The sequence below is a fragment of the Rhyacophila brunnea genome, unplaced genomic scaffold (genome assembly GCF_057557595.1).
Source record: "Rhyacophila brunnea isolate RB1 unplaced genomic scaffold, BYU_Rbru_1.0 scaffold_23, whole genome shotgun sequence".
Lineage (NCBI taxonomy): Eukaryota > Metazoa > Arthropoda > Insecta > Trichoptera > Rhyacophilidae > Rhyacophila > Rhyacophila brunnea.
Window position 1 is genome coordinate 27,953,149 of NW_028232893.1, and position 16,630 is coordinate 27,969,778.

The following is a 16,630-nucleotide window of genomic DNA, read 5'->3' on the forward strand; positions in this document are numbered from 1 at the left end:
CAAATAACACAATTATTTATGTGTAGTTATTGATAGATTGTATTCATATTATACTGTATTGAAATGTTGACATCAGACATCAAAAGTATAGAAGTAGGTAGGTATGCGATTATAATACAAAATTTGTATTTATTACTATAATTATAGTACGGTTGGCAGCACAGACTATGCAGTAACCATCTGTAGCAGCGTTGCCAGTTTAGCGTTTTTCTTGCCAGACCTAGCATTTTTGGATAGGCGCGAGCTGGCGAAATTTGCATACATATTGACACCGCACACAGCAGAAGCTAGAATATTATTAAAATTTTCGTCTGCGTACAATGTACGATATAAAAGAGGTATAGTACGCCAAAAATACTATAATTTTCATTATTGGGGAAATACGCAAACACTAAAATTTCGATATTTCCGTCCTACAAATTGATTCAAACTAGGATAATTTTGCAATATAAAAAGATCTGGAAAACCTGGAAAAAAAATTCTCGAAAAATTTAAAGAAATCTTTGGTTTAAAATGAAATTTCTTGAGTTTGTCGGTAGGTAGCCGTTTTTGATCAGAAGAGGTACCTCAATAAAAGGAAGTCTCAGAATTTCTCAAATTCTCATTCTCCGTTATTTATTTTTGTGAGATGCAAAAATTCTATAAAATTTCAGCATTTATGTCAATGCGTACTATAATTTTGGCCGAAATAGTATAATTTCTTGGACCGCGTACTATAATTCGATCACAAAAATATGGCAACACTGCCATAGATAATAAAATTAGTTTATGAATAATTCCGTTGGCTTGACAATATAAATTTGATCACCGTTAAATTTTGTAAACAAAAACAAAACTAGTTGTCAAAAGTTTCTTATACTGGTGTAGGTTTTTGATTACGTATTAAACAAACAATCAAATAATTTACAATGGACTTAATGGTTTTCTGCTTGCCATTCAACGATAAACTAACTATAAAATAGCAAAATGAACCGAGACAACATACGGAAACATAAACTTCTCTTTAGAAAAGACGGTGTCACATCGCAGATTGTTGATTATTATAACCGATTCGGGCAGAATAGAGACCTGGAACAGTATTTGACTTTTTCTAATCCCAATGCTAGCCGTAGATGTCCTAGTATTGATTCTGAAGCGACTTCAAATTTTGCCTCTGCTCGTTGTCTTATCACGGATGGTGAAAATCATTCTGACTGCTCTAGAAGGGAAAGAGCCGAACAAAATAAAATGAATAGCGATTCTGATGATAGCCGCGTCACTAAATATCAGATGAAACCCTTTGAACCTGTTTATTACAATCCTAATAAGGTAAGCAAAAATCAGATAGGTACAGTCGTATGCAACCACTTATATATTTTTTTTAATTTCACCATGTCCGATAGGTTAGGTTAGTTTTGGTCTAAAAAGAAAGTTATAAAAGCTCATGCAGACATCTGCGGCACTGTTACCAAAATAAAAATGAAAATTCATGCCCAATATTCTATATAAAACATGAATATGAATAAGGAAATGTAAGAATAAAAATAACCTCTTACCATCTTAACAAAGTATTCAACGTCTTCTTGATTAAATCTTCTCTCTACTCATTATGTTCACAAAATAATTTGAAAAAAGAGAGGTTGAGCGGCTCCATTACAAGGCATGGACAATTGTCACACAAGCCAAATAAATCAATGCGATGTTTCAGCTAAAACGCACAAATATTAGTACAGTATGTTACACTCCCGAATGGTCCCCATTTGGCGATGTCTCTGTGAATCTGGAGAGGCCCTAATCGATATCAAGCCTACAAATAGTAAGGGTTGATTAAGAAAATAAGTAATAATAAACCGGCAACGTTGTACATGGTTGCCGGCAACATTTCATATTGGCAACGCCGCATTGTATCGCTTTGTAAGCAGTCGTTTTTTTTTGGCGCGTCGGAACGCTGCAAACAGCCAAATCGTAAACACGGACAGTTCATCCTCCGTAAAATAAATTATTGAACATGTAACCATTAGTATATATTAACATTTAATAAAACTCGTCGTTTCCACCACAATTCCTGTGTGTTATTTGTCCACCTCCAAGTCCCGAATCCAGACGAAAAACCATACAAGAAACAAAGTGACAGCGTGCTTCCACTTACGAAAATGGAGGGAAATTACAAGTACTCTCTCAGTAATCCACCACCCCAAAAACCAGACAAGTGTCCAATTAGTGAAGCGGCGGATTATAGTGCATATATACAAAATATGGTAAAAATTAAAACAGGTGTTTCGTAAAAATAGTTTTTTTTTGTTGAGAAATTTGTACTAGCAAATTACGGTTTTATTTATAATCAAAATCAAGTACATATTTACTAAATTATACATATTTATAAACTAAGTTTATTAACTAAATATTAAACAGTAAATCACTTGACACAACCAGTTGTTCAGTGAGGCAGATATTCTTGAATGGCTTAGGATTCCTGGCTTCCCTATGACCAAAAGCTTTTGAGTGTTGCGGTTGCATTGGAGCACGGCATAATTGTGATGCGGTCCTTGGACACTTTCCTCCCTGGTTCATTACTTTCTTCGCAATGAACGTACGTTTTACGAAGGAGAAGTTTCCAAAATAAACCCGTCTCTGCGTTGTATACTTGTACGTGGCAGACTACTCATCATCATCATCAGGGCCGCGACAACCCGGTGTGGGTCCTGGCCTCCTCCAACAGCTCCCTCCACCTGTCCCTATCCAGTGTGGCCGCTTTCCAATATGGTACCCCCAGAATACGGCAGTCACTGGCAGCTCCATCCAACCAGCGAATCTTTGGCCTCCCTCTTCTTCTACGTCCTATTGGATTGCTGGACATCACTCTCTTTGCCGCTTCATTGTCATTCATACGGTGCACATGACCTAGCCATCGCAGTCTCCCAATATTAATTGATTGAACTGCGCTGCAATCTTTATACAGCCCGTAGAGCTCAGCATTATATCTTCTCCTCCAATTGGTGCCATCCCTGATCGGTCCATATATACGGCGGAGAATTTTTCTTTCAAAGACGTGGCAGACTACTAAATTTGACAATCGAATACCGGCAAATTATAGAGCTTGATTTTGTGCTTTCAACTAGTAAAAATAACGGCGGATTATAGTAGTTGTCGGATAATCGAGCGGTGGATTACTGAGAGTGTACTGTATAAAAACGAGCGAACAAAATCACCAGCATTTAACAACATTCGATTCAATTTGAATAATCACCCGGAAAATCGTACAATTAATAATAACCGTCTCATAAATGACGTCACAATCACATGCGATGATCATAAATAGGCAGATGGTGTGTAACATTGTTTCAGGCTTCCACCAGTGGCAACAAGGATATTATTAAAACCAAAGGGATATCGATAAAATTTGACTCAAAAACTAAATTGGCCATCGAAGATTCAGACGGGAAGAGCGACGAATCTTCACAAGAAGGCGTTGGGAAATCAAGAGACGGTAAATAAACTTAATCCATTTCATAGTCTTAACCAATGACATTAATATGGACGAAGCATCTGGAAAAAAAATGACACTCACTTTTTTGTCGGGACTGCCGAATGGCATAATCTGTTATAACGCCATTACAATAAAGGTGATATTGCTATAAATTCCCGATGCTTTTTGTCGGGTCTGCCGAATGGTTCGGTTCAAACGGTTTCGCTCAAATGAACATTGACACCAGAAACACTATTCTAACGCCATTACAATAAAGGTGATATTGCTATAAATTCCCGATGCGTGATATCGCATAATGGAAATTGCGTGACGTCTACCTATACATGTGCGAATGTCGCTATGAGTGAATTTACTTGCTAGCTACTGTATTGTGTGCGTTGTCCATTAATAATGTCATTGGTCTTAAATAATGAAGTTGTGAATGGAAATTAATATGCGTGGATACTTTTTCAATATTGTCGGTGAAAACACCAATTAGGTAGGTACTTAGACAATTAGCTAGTATCATAAACGTAATCCGACCCCGGTGGCATCCTGTCCGGTAGGATTTTATTGCGTAGGGTCGAAATGTTTTAAAACGATCTACACATTAACAGTTTTAAAAAAAAATTTGACCATATTTTAGCTCGGTATAACCGATAAGTAGCTCGTTGTAAAAGTGAATAAATTAATGTATGGAGAAAATCATAAACTAAAATGTCAACGAATGTTTCCTGCATTGCATATGCAAATTGCATCCAAGATTTCGCTATATCAGAGGTCGTAATAACCGAGTGGGACTGTATTATATCTATACTTATAACATTACATAATAAATATGACTGACAAAGTTTAGTGTGCACTACATATTTATGTCAGATGTCCACAACCCATCCTTCACCACCGACTAAATGTCAGAAGGCTGTCAAAGATGGCGGCTTTAAATAATATTTTATTGTTACCGAATATTAATTTTGCTATGGTCACCAAATCAACCACACTAAAAATATCGCAGAATCAGCATCAGTGTTGTATTACTAAAAGCTCATAAGACTCATGATTGCAGCCTATGATTATGGTCAAAACTCTTTCATATTTTTTTTTCAGATGCACCTCAAAATCTGGACAGCTCTCTGAACAAAGCCGGTTCACCTACGAGCAGCATAACATCCCGCAGGCTGGAGTGGGACTCTTTGGCCGACGTTGGATATGCAAACGTAGGACAAAATGAACATCCACATCGGAACCTTAGTACCCTTGAAAGAATGGCGCTCGACAGTCATCTGAAAAGTGGAAATAACACTCGGAAATATGACAGTAAAGCTGATACACAATCAACGCGCGAGGAAACTAGTTCCCAACTCCCTAATTTCTCTCAAGTCGGATTGCCCAATGCACAGTCGACTCCTATTCTGCCCTCGCAAGCCAAATCCCCGGTCGTATCCGTCAAGCGCAAGAGTATTCTGCGCACAACACCTCGACGGGATTCGTCCACTGAGTCAAAATCTGACCGAAGAGTTACATCTAAAGACAGACATAAAAAAACCCTCACCTCCAGTTTAAATTCTGGCAATTTCAAGGTAGATTTAACAAAGCACTTCTCGTTCAATGTAGATATAAGGAAAGATGAAGACGGCCAGAGAAAATGTCGGAGTGATGGCAGTATTAAATATGACCAGGCGGATTACATGCCGGTAAACGATAAAGAAAACCATAAAGGCGATTGCTCGAAGAAGGATGATTTTGAATTTCGTAAACCGTTGACAAAAGAGTTCGCCGATAACATTGCAGATGGTAGTTCAAAATCAACCGCTTTGGATGTAACGCCAACTAGTGATAAAGAAATTCAAACATCTTCCAGGAAAAATATATCGACTTCCGCTCAAACATCGTCACGGTTGCTGAAGAGCGAAGAAGAACAAGGTGGATACCAACCAATCTCTAATATTCTGGCAAAAGGTCCGATAATTCTTAACGTTTTAAGGTCAGGCGCGAGACCTGTGTACCGAACCAAAAAGAAAAGGTCTTTCACACAACCTTTGAACGTCATTTCATCAAATGTCACACACGAATCGATTGAAAGTGAACATAATGAAGAGATAATCGAAGAAAATGCTGTTAATCTCGATGCGACGAGTCCTTTAGTGGCAGAACAAGAAGACTCGCCTGTGAAATGCGGAGAAAGTCTTCTGTCTAGGGCGGAGAGCTTCGAATACATGCCCGGACACATGTATCAAAACAATTCTCCGCCTCTTTTAGAAGATATACCAGACGCTGAAAAGAGTTTACCGGAATCCAGCTTATGTGCGGTCAGTCCGGAGTCTGTCGCTGATGATTCGTCCACTCCTGGCCGCTCAGGGTCGTCTCTGTCCGAACCGTCGAAATCAAAGTCGGAGCTCATATACGAGCAGTATTTGATTGAAAAGAAGCGAGAAGACGATCAGAAGAGACAGATGGCATTGAAGAAATGGACGCTTGTTCAGGAAATGCAGCAGAAGAAACAGTCCAGTAGAAAGTGTGCGGAGACGAGTGTAAAAGAATCGACGTCTTCCGGTGACAACAGCATCATTGAAACGCGTCGCCAGTTGACATTGATTAATAACGAGATAGAACAATTGAGTCTTTTAAAATTACAACTTGAAAATAAACGGAATGACACCGGTGATTACACCGAACCGAAGTCCAGCAATAGACATAAGAAAAGTCTGCCAAAGGAACAGCCGGAGAAACATCAAACATTCGACGCATATACGGTGTCCGTATCTAGTAAGACACCGAATGTAGAGAGCGGCAAACGTAATGTGCACATTCCACTTCTCAATTTGAAGAAAAGTTCAGAAGATTCATCGATGAATACGTTGAGCAACGCCGAAGAGCTCAGCTTGGAATCGGCTCCGAATAGACATGCGAAGACTCCTACAGCGCATTTGGAAGATACGCGTGATTTAAAGTCTGACGTTAGCAGTAAACGTGAAAATGCAAAAGTAAAGGAAGAGGATGCCGAAGATGAAAAGAAGAGTGTAATAGGTGATGATTTGTTTTCAAAACAATTTGGCATTCTATGCATGTGTTGCCGTAATAATCTGTTTACCTCCGGATCGTCGTCGGAGGGTAATAAAGACTCCACCAAGATACGAAATATATCTCTGAATGCTCACCTCCGGAAACTGGATAAGGTTTATAATAAGTATCAAAAATGCAAAGTTGCGAAGTCGTTTATGAAAGATTACGACGAACTCATTTCAAAGCATCAAAAGACAGAAGAGAAGAAAACTGCAGGGCCACATTCCTGTAGATGCACTCCTAATGTTGGACAAAAGGAAGGGAAGGTTTTGACTGTTGAAAACGTGGAGAAGATTGGTGAAACGTATTTGACTAAGCTGAATGAGAGGCTTAAACAATTTAACGAAGACATAGCGGAGGACGAATCTAAAATTAAACTTGTATCTGGCTTTGAAGATGATAAGGGTGATAGACCGAAAAGTGCACCATTGCCAAACAGTGGATTATCACGTAGGAAAGAACAAACTGGTATTGCCGTCAGTGAAAATATTGCGAATACCGAACGTTCTCAACGTAGCAATATTACGAAAGGAAAGTCTTTAAATTCTGTTGAGGAATCTGGTGTTAGCAGTAAACTTGGAAATACAAAAGCAGAAGAGGATGTCACAAGTGAGAATAAGAGTATAAAAGGAGATAGTTTGTTCCAAAATCAATTCGGCGTTTTATGCATGTGTTGCAGAAGTAATCTGTTTACCTCTGGATCTTCATCGGAAGGTAATAAGGACTCCACCAAGATCCGAGATATATCTCCGAATTCTCATCTGCGGAAGCTGGATAAGGTTTATAATAAGTATCAAAAATGCAAGGTTATGAAGTCGTTCATGAAAGATTACGATGAACTCGTTTTGAAGTATCGAAAGATTAAAGAGAATAAAAGTGCCGGGTCTGGATCCTGTAGACGAACTTCTGATGTTGGAAAAAAGGAGGAGGAGGTTTTAACTGTCGAAAACGTGAAGAATATCGGTAACGCGTATTTGGTTAAGCTGAATGAGAGACTTAGACAGTTCAATAAAGGTATAACTGAAGACGAATCTAAAATTAAACTCGTAACTGTCAGACCGAAAAGTGCGCCACTATTCAACAGTGTAGTTCTGAAAGAACAAACTGGGACTAAAGTCAGTGAAAATATTGCCAATACAAAATGCTCCCAAAGCGCCAATGCTACCAGAAGAAAGTCTTTTATTTCAGTCGAGGAATCGCCCAAGAAAGATACAAATCGTTCAAAGTCCAACCGTTCTGATGCAAAGATCTCGGAAAAAAGTGTCGAAAAGATCCAAGAAAGTCTCCCCAAGACAATACTCGTTGACGCCACCACATCTCCGATGGTTTCGCAGAGTGTAAAATTTGATGTTTTAAAATCGGATACTGCTAAATCGGATGTGAATCTCTCAGATAATTTTATTTCAAAAGTGAAAAAAGTCGTCGAGCAAGATTATGACGATCTGGCCAAAAAGGTCAACCGATTGATGACCTCTGTCGAGCATCTGAATAAAGAACGTTTGGAAAATCGACCTGTCATTGTCACAAATGATGGAAAGGAATTCAGTAAGAATATTGAAAGACCCACACAGCGTAAAAAGAAGATAATACCTCGTGAAAATGACGAATTACGTAATTCTATATCTGATGATAGAGTTTTCAGAAGAGCTAAAAAATGTACTTGTCATCTTGCAGGATATGAAAAGGAAAATGTTTTAAATGACGGCAAAGGGTTGAAGTGTCGCTGTAAGGCGAAAGAGCGAATCAAAGTAAACGTACCACAATATTGCCTGTGTCAAAAAACTGATGTACGTGTAGATCCGCATGTTTGTTCATGCCGTGAGAGAACCGAGAGACAGAAATATATTTCGAAACTAATTGAGCAAGCTAAAAAGAGTATTGTTATCCCTAAACCTATTGCGTATAATTTGATATTGCAGCCGAGCGATAGTGTTTTGGAAGAGACGATTAAGGATATAAAACGACAGTCGTTGGAAGATGTTATTGTCAAAGTACCGAGACGATTGAAAGGTGGGAAGCATTATAAAGATGACCTGCGTGATTTTAATCTTGCGAGTGGGTCCACGTACAATGGAGGCGAAGAGAAGGGTTCGACCGATGAACAAATCAAAGAGTTCAGCAGTCTAAATGATGAATTTTCGGATACTTCGTCTGTTGCCGGTTACGCTAGCGAAAGGAGTGTGATGGTCAACAGCGGCGGAACCTACGCGGGGAAGGAAAATCAGGCCAAAAAGCATTCGATGACTGTTGAAGAGTACCTCCGTGTCAACAGGCCGGGGTTTGTCAATGAAGCTGATAAAAGGCGAGAATATTTGAGAAAGCTGCACGTTTTAAGGTACGTTTCGAAAATGTATCATTTGATGTGTAACCTCGAAATCGTAGATCTAAATTAATTTATTTTCACGAGACAATGAAAACATGTTTCGAAATTTAAATTAATCATATTATCTGTAATTGCTGTGTACTCGGATCAATAATATTATGATGTCATGTTTTTTGTTTGGCGCAGGATATTCAGCAATGAAAATGATAAGCACGGTTTCCATTATTTTATTAATGGTTTAGGTTAATTAGCAAAATATTTTGTCGGGGTGCCATCGATTTGTGCAAAGATGACGTATGCGTTGCATACTGTCGCTTTTGGCATATTAGTTTATGGTTCGCATTACACTGTGAGTGAAAATATTTTCAACCTGTAATGAAACCCATGGAATTAATGGGAATTGGCTTACCCTACTGCGTGTGGTAAAACTGGCTAAATATCTCGAGTGTTAAATAATATGCTATTTTTAATAGTTAATAATATGCATTTTAGTTTGTCACGTTAATGTAACGTGCTTTCAATCTTTGGGAACAGTTGACGTGGTTTTTTTTACTTTGGTTTTATGGCGGTCAGGCCATAAACTACCCTGTTTCAGAACTTTGGTCCATGGCGATGGCTTTTACATTTATATTTATTAATCTGTTCTGTGGATTCACCTTATTGAGTGATATTTCAAAAAAATGCAAGCAGTGCACTTATATGATGTTTGACCAGCTGCCACTGGTCTCCATACAAAATAACAATGATTCCTGCTGTTTTTCAAAAAAATTCCATTAAATGGACACGCTTTTTGGTTTTTTTTGTGGATTGATTATTGAAACGATTAGGCATTTTTTTTCTTACACGCTCATGACAAAAATAGAGCTTTTATGTTTTTGTACTTTTAGTTTTATAATTACATTAAAAAATTTGATTATCTATAGAAAATTAATAGTCAAATGAAATTGTCTGTTCAAAAATGAATCAATTAAATTTACCTAGCTTTTCAGAAAACATTAAGTAGGTAGTGTAATTGTATTTCGGTACCTATTCACCATCTTTCACTTTCTGGGTGAGTGCTCTCATCTTTAAGCTATCAATCCATCTAACATTCTTCTTGTTATATTCAGTATTGAATGAAAAAAATCTGATTTAATATTTTTATAGAGAACAAAAAGACATACAACGAAGGAAGGTCTTGGCATTGGGCGTTTCGAATCTCCCGAACATCAAGAATATATCGACTTCAGATCTTCACCAGCTAGCAGACCAATATGGAATTATTACTTTCTCCCACAAAGGTGAGATTTTCGCCAATTTTACGTAGCTTAACCGAATACGTAGATGACGTAAACCAGCCATCTGTGATATAGGAATTCAGTCAGGTTAAAGAAAAGACAAGCCAGGTTCAAACTCACCAAAAGCATAGAATGATTTCTGAGCTCATTTGAGCAGAGTGTCTTCAGATCCGTCATTGACACATAGTCAGGATGGAAGCGGAGATATAATAACGAGCCGTACACTTTGTACAGAACCCCACACAACGTACAGTCCATTGAATTGGGAATGTCGTAGCCGGGTCTCTCGTCTAAATTCACCGCAACGCATCAAATATGTCGATGTGATTTTATTGTTATTCACATGTAACCGAATGGCCCTCCGCACACCGCTGGAATGCGACATTTTAGTTTGAACAGCCGGTGTGATCCCAAAATGTCGCACTTCATCATTCATTTTGGCTAGGCGCGTGACGTCACTGTCACATGTAAATTGTACGTATTACATTTCACCGTAACACAGTTTGCCGTGAGCTTTCTTATCGGAAAGAGATAACCGTATACTATACGGTCATCTCAATTTTCATATCCGATTTTGGAAAGATTCATGAATTCAAGAATGAAAACCTAACCTAACAAATAATCCAGTATATCGGCTATTTTCAAAATTTGTTTGCTGCTGGTTTCCTGTAAACCGACAAGAACTGTGTATTATTTAGACATGAATTTTATCTCAGTACTATACGACCCGAAAAGGTTGAACGGTCTTTAATATATTATGACCATATATTTCCGATACAACATTTCACGGTGAAGTGTGCTATGGCGAACTGCATACGTACAAATTTCCGGACACGCACTTTTCAATGTGCGACTGGGCTGAGATAACAGGATGGTCGAATCACGCATGACTAATAAACTAAAATTTGGGAAGTGATCCGAGTTTTCTGGAGCTCTTGAGTCTTGGTTTAGCCGACAATGTATGTTTCTCAAAGTAAAAAGATTTACTAAGTTGTATGGTTATCCGAAGAAATATATTTGTCAGACTTTTGAACGATTGAACGTTGTTGAACGATTGAAAAGCCTACGTAAAATTACCAAACAGATTCAATTTTGAGACCAAGATATTAGACCGGAACAAAGTTTTTTCACGATTGATAAAAGTGGCCATCGAAATACACCGAAACCCTGACAATATTAATTGGGTCGATATTTATGAATATCAATCCTTCTGGCTCTTTCAGCAAAATCTAATATCCGTTCTGGCATCTCTGACCAAAACCGATTGGTGTCAGCTAAACCGAACCCTTTTCAATGCAGAGCAGTGCATCATTCATTTTGAGAATGTCCTTTGAACCAGTTTGATACATCGAGGGAAGAACAGACGGTGGCACCTCAAAAACCAAATACAATTTAAACATTGCGTGTCTTCTTGTTTTTGTTTTCAGGAAAGAATAAGATTTTCAATTCTCAAGATATGGTAAGGAGCACTACTCGACTGTATACAAAACTACCAGAAGTTCAAAACAAGAAACTTGATCTCAAGAAACTACAGTTGAAGAAAACTAACTTCCTGATGGCAGATTTATTTTCAAAGGTATTATGTACTGATTATTGGGTATCACCGAGAGGAAATAATAATTTGAAAAACAAACTCGGCGCTTCGCGTCTCGTGGGGGGGGGGGGCTTCGCTCCCCTGGGCCTCTCAGATTATCAGATAATTGCGCCTCGCGGGGGGACTCCGCTCCCCCTGGGCCCTTCAGATGATTGTTACTTAAACCCTGACAGCTAAAATTATTAAACATGGATACACGCTTTGCCTACTGATTCTCTGAATTTTGGTTGTCCAAATTCGAAAGAAAATTTATTTGTCAAAGTAACCGAATCCAAACGATTCAAACAATTGCACTTTTCTGAAAATTAATATTTATGAACTCATATACATAGTAATGTTTGTGCGTAAGTATTTGCTACACATAATCGTTAGAAGTAATGGTCAATATGGGTTTATGATCGCTGAAATAAGTTATGTAATTTTTAGAATGGATTTTGTCGATGTGGCTAGCGAAGATCAAATCGATCCACGACCCACCACGAGTAGTTGAGATAGTTGGATTCGTCAGCAGCAGAAGTCTGAACGTTTCCTCCATGAAAGTGATGAAATGTTGGTTTTCTTTTTTCACTTTTTTACTGCACTGATACGCCTCTTCGACTGATTACCTCGCATTAATGGATCAAATGATATTCACTTGTATTAATATATGTAGTAATAAATAAATAGGTAATATGTTTAGTAAAATATATTACGGAGTGCAAAGTTATGAAGTGACAACTCTACAGTTATCATAAAAAATGTTCTAAAACGGTGTTGAAGGTGGAAATATATTTTTTTAAATTTATTAATTGTAAGAGTACATTATTGTCTGAAGTAATATCGGAAAACCATCTTGACAAAGAGAACTTACCTTACATACCTAATAAAAACTGCTCATGCACACTATCAAGACTACAAAAATAAATGACTTGTCTCTGCTTAAGATTTAAAGAAAAATTATAGAACAGCTTGAAATTTGTTAATACTTAATACCGCTCGCGGCCGACTGATGTCTCTAACGGCCCCGCTACAATTGTGACATGAATTTTTGTTACGCCTGTGCGATTTTTCCTAACGAATCCGCCCGGGAGGTCAAGGCAAAAGCATGTATCCATGCTAAAATGTATTTTAAGATTGAGCAGTCTATTTGCGGCGTCTGGGAATGTAAATGGTGAATAGGGACAGTATTTAGTCTATATTGAAACCAGAGTTTCAGTTATCCTTTAGGCGTTTTGTCATATATATGCCCTGAAGAGACAACAAGGTAAAAAGAATATAATATGGCATAATTACTCCGGCATGTTTTATTACATTTTGTGGACATTACAATGAAATAGCTCAAACATGAGACGATCGCTTGATAAATCTATTCGTACAATGGCACCCGAGAGTAGACCTATAATGTTTCATATTTTTTGCGAGAATCTTAAAAAAATTAGTCACGTTTCAGATAAATAAAGTTGGAAATTTTAAATTTAAATATTTATGTATACCTATTTTTATAAATTTATGGATTATTATTGATTTACCAGAATAGATTGATAAATTATTTACCGTATATTTTTTAATTTAAAATTCTTCTTCTTCGGCCATATCCGCCCTTTATGGACACCGCGAGGCGCCTCCAAGAATCCCTGTCGCTCGCCAATCTTCTTGCTTCATTCCTGGTCAAACCAGTATCCCGTAGCTCCGCTGTATACACTCTATATATAGTATTTAGCGGCCTTCCAGGACACCGGAATCCGGTTAGCTTGAAGAACAGTCAAGCCATCCAGTCAAGGCATCCGCAGCACGTGGCCAAGCCAGGTCCAACGTCGCCTCTTCACTTTCAGCGTGATGAGAGGCTGCTTAGTGCGTTCTCTTATCTCCTCTTTGCTCCTAAAGTCATACTACCGCACACCCAGTATCCGTCGCAAACATCTGTTTTCGAAGCTCAGTATACGGTTGCTCTGAGCCTTCGTAAAGTTGTCATGCAACCTGTTGATTGTCTCTTGAATGCCCTCGATTGAGTTGTCGAATAGGACAGTGTCATCGGCGTATTCCAGGTTGCATAGCTTCACCATGAGGGTAACAGATATGCCTCGGTCAGATGGTATTGACTTCTGTAGTATGAAGTCAAAGAGGATGATTTAAGTGTGTTTAAGTGAAAATTTAGTGTTAATAGTTGTTTGCATAGTTTATAATTCGGCCCCTTAGGATCAAAGAAACCTACCTCAATTTTTAGTGATTTTGAGTTACGTATAGAACTTTACATAAAATAACATATTACGTTAAGCGACAAAGAGACTTCATCAAAAAAATTCCACAGATAAAGGATGGTTCAATGTCTGCTGGAAACACTTACTTGTTGATGTCAGTAAAGTAGAGAACAATGAGATACATTTCTTTGGTCCTAAGGGGCCGAATTGAAGACACGGTATATAAGAGAATCCTCCTTCATAATTCAGTCAAATCATTACGAAAGCGATATTTTACTTTCGATTTGAAATAATGCATTGGCGAAAATAGTTGTTCACAGTCATATGTTTACCCAAAGACAGTCAAACTAGCGGTTTGCTAATTTTTTCATTGAACTGAACGTATCGGGTAGTGAGTTCCATTCACATTCGTAGACATTATTGATAAAAAATACAGTCGTACTTGGCTATTACGAGGAAGATGGAACCGACTGAATTTGCTCGTTATAAGTATTACTCGTTATATCAGAGAACAGGAATTTTTAAATGAGCGGTCACATAACACAAAAAGTCGCAATTCAAACAAAAATACACAATTAGAAGTTTTCCCCTTAACAAGCATGGCATTCATAAACTACGAAAGAAGTTGTTCATTGTAATGAACGCTGGTAGAACCTGCTGAACCTTGGATTTTTACATGCAATTTCAACCATATGCGTGGATACTTTTTCAATATTGTCGGCGAAAACACCAATTAGGTAAGTACTTTGACACTTAACTAGTGTCATAAATGTAATCCGATCCCGGCGGCATCCTGTCCGGTCGGATTTTATTGCTTAGGGTCGAAATGTTTTTAAACCATCGACACATTAACAGTTATAAGAAAATTTTTGATGATATTTTAGCTCGGTATACCTGATAAGTAGCTCGTTATAAAAGTGAATAAATAAATGTATGGAGAAAATCATAAACTAAAATGTCAACGAATGTTTCCTCGTTACATCCGAGATCTCGCTATATCCGTGATCGTAATAACCGAGTTCGACTGTATCATTCAAATTGTTGAATAATCTGTTCGAACATTGGTAAAATACCCCAGTTGCCATATGAAGTAAATTTAAAAATTCAGTAGATTTTAGATTAATTAATTACAAAAAACTACAGAACTTTTCCATACAACGCAAATTTAAAACGCAATGAGCTGGTTCGAATGGAATGGAGTCACATTGGAGAGGCCTTCATCCAGCCGTTGATTGATCCGGGCTGATGGTCATGACAGTCAAGTTAGGTCTTTCCTATATGTCTAGCTCAATGGGTAACCCATTAATGTTATCTTTCTTCTTTTCTGTTTCAGAAACTACGGGAAAAGGCATTGAAAGGATTGGTGAATATTTCACATAGTTCAAGTGTTGTTACGATTTAGTACCTATGTAGTAATTTTGTATTTTTATGACAATAAAAAAAAATTGCACCTCAAATGATGCTTTATTTAAATGTTTTACGTTGAAGAAAATCTTCTCTACGAAGAACAGGGTGTACGAACATGATGTAGGTACAGGTCGTCGCTATAGTACTTGTTTTCCGAATAGACCAAAAAATGTCGATTTTTCAGGAAACGAAAAACAAAGTTCACTAACTCATATTTAAATATCAGTAGATATATCAAGCACTCTGTCTCCACTTTATGATTGCCACATTATCCAAGAAGAGATTTGTTGAATAATATATTAGTATAATTCATTAAACCAAGAGAAAATACGTTTTATTTACAAGTAAGCACTGTGGATATACGGGTCATTCTCAGCGCTGGCTCCGAATAGTGGATATTCGGAACAAAACAAGGACATTCTGAATGTAAGACCGTAGCATATCGTTTCATGGACAACGGTATATCGTGTGGTTGAAAAGTACAAACTTAATATTTATTTACATAATTTTAAATAAATTTACTGATAGGTATATAATTTTTTTGTAAATACCTGATCAAAATGTATCAATGATCGTTATTACCTAATTTCATAGGTAATAATAAAATATGCCATTCACCATTTTCAGTTTACAAAATTGGGAATCAGCATTATACCTAGTTATAAAAAAACTGTATCCATAGATTTACGTAATAATATGGTAGTGAAAATTTCCCAATTTCTATATTAAAATGGTGGCAATGATATTTTTATTGATCGCAAAAAATGATTCATTATGGATTTTTAATCGAACTTGATACAATTAAACTTATTATAAACCATACATTATTTATTATTATGTATTATTCGCATGGAACAAAAAATAGAAGCATGTATTATTTAATAACTGAGGCGTCTAATTACAAAAAGCGACAACTCCACAATTCAATAGTTTCGGGAAACAACGTTTTTATGTTTCATGCTCCAATTATTTGTTTTAACGTGAGATTATTTTCTCCATTGTATTCCATATCAAAATTAGAACCAAATGGCAATTTGTTTCAGCCGATAAACTCTTAAATGTAATAAATATAGGCAAAATAAAATTGGACATAGCGCTATTTGTGGCACTGTCATAAGTTTACCAGATGCTACTGCATGGGAGACGCCCTTTTCAATATTGAAAGTTCCCTTATTGGTTGAATTAAACACGCGCGAATTCAACCAAGCTTTAAATAATATGAAACACGGACTTAGCGCTTTTTGTAATAAATCGAGACTTAAATTTTTTTTTTTCGTAGGGTTATGTCGCGTTTTGGAATTTATAGAATAATACATATTGTGTAAAATTATACAAAGAATACGT

General features: G+C 37.2%; 1 protein-coding gene across 1 annotated transcript; it reads left to right on the top strand.

Moving 5' to 3' along the window:
- The first annotated feature begins 780 nt into the window (after positions 1-780).
- LOC147069784 (uncharacterized) lies at positions 781-15,345 on the top strand. The gene is made up of 6 exons (XM_085950378.1): positions 781-1,308; positions 3,325-3,466; positions 4,553-8,843; positions 9,978-10,111; positions 11,536-11,684; positions 15,213-15,345. Exons 1-6 carry the CDS (start codon positions 967-969, stop codon positions 15,279-15,281), a joined length of 5,127 nt encoding a protein of 1,708 aa, XP_085806504.1. The 5' UTR covers positions 781-966; the 3' UTR covers positions 15,282-15,345.
- Positions 15,346-16,630: the final 1,285 nt, after the last annotated feature.

Bases quoted from the DNA above. Each gene is read 5' to 3' on its own strand.
- LOC147069784 (XM_085950378.1), top strand. From the start codon at position 967: ATGAACCGAGACAACATACGGAAACATAAACTTCTCTTTAGAAAAGAC. The intron at 3,467-4,552 runs GTAAATAAACTT...TTTTTTTTTCAG, and splicing joins CGTTGGGAAATCAAGAGACG to ATGCACCTCAAAATCTGGAC. The intron at 10,112-11,535 runs GTGAGATTTTCG...TTTTGTTTTCAG, and splicing joins TATTACTTTCTCCCACAAAG to GAAAGAATAAGATTTTCAAT.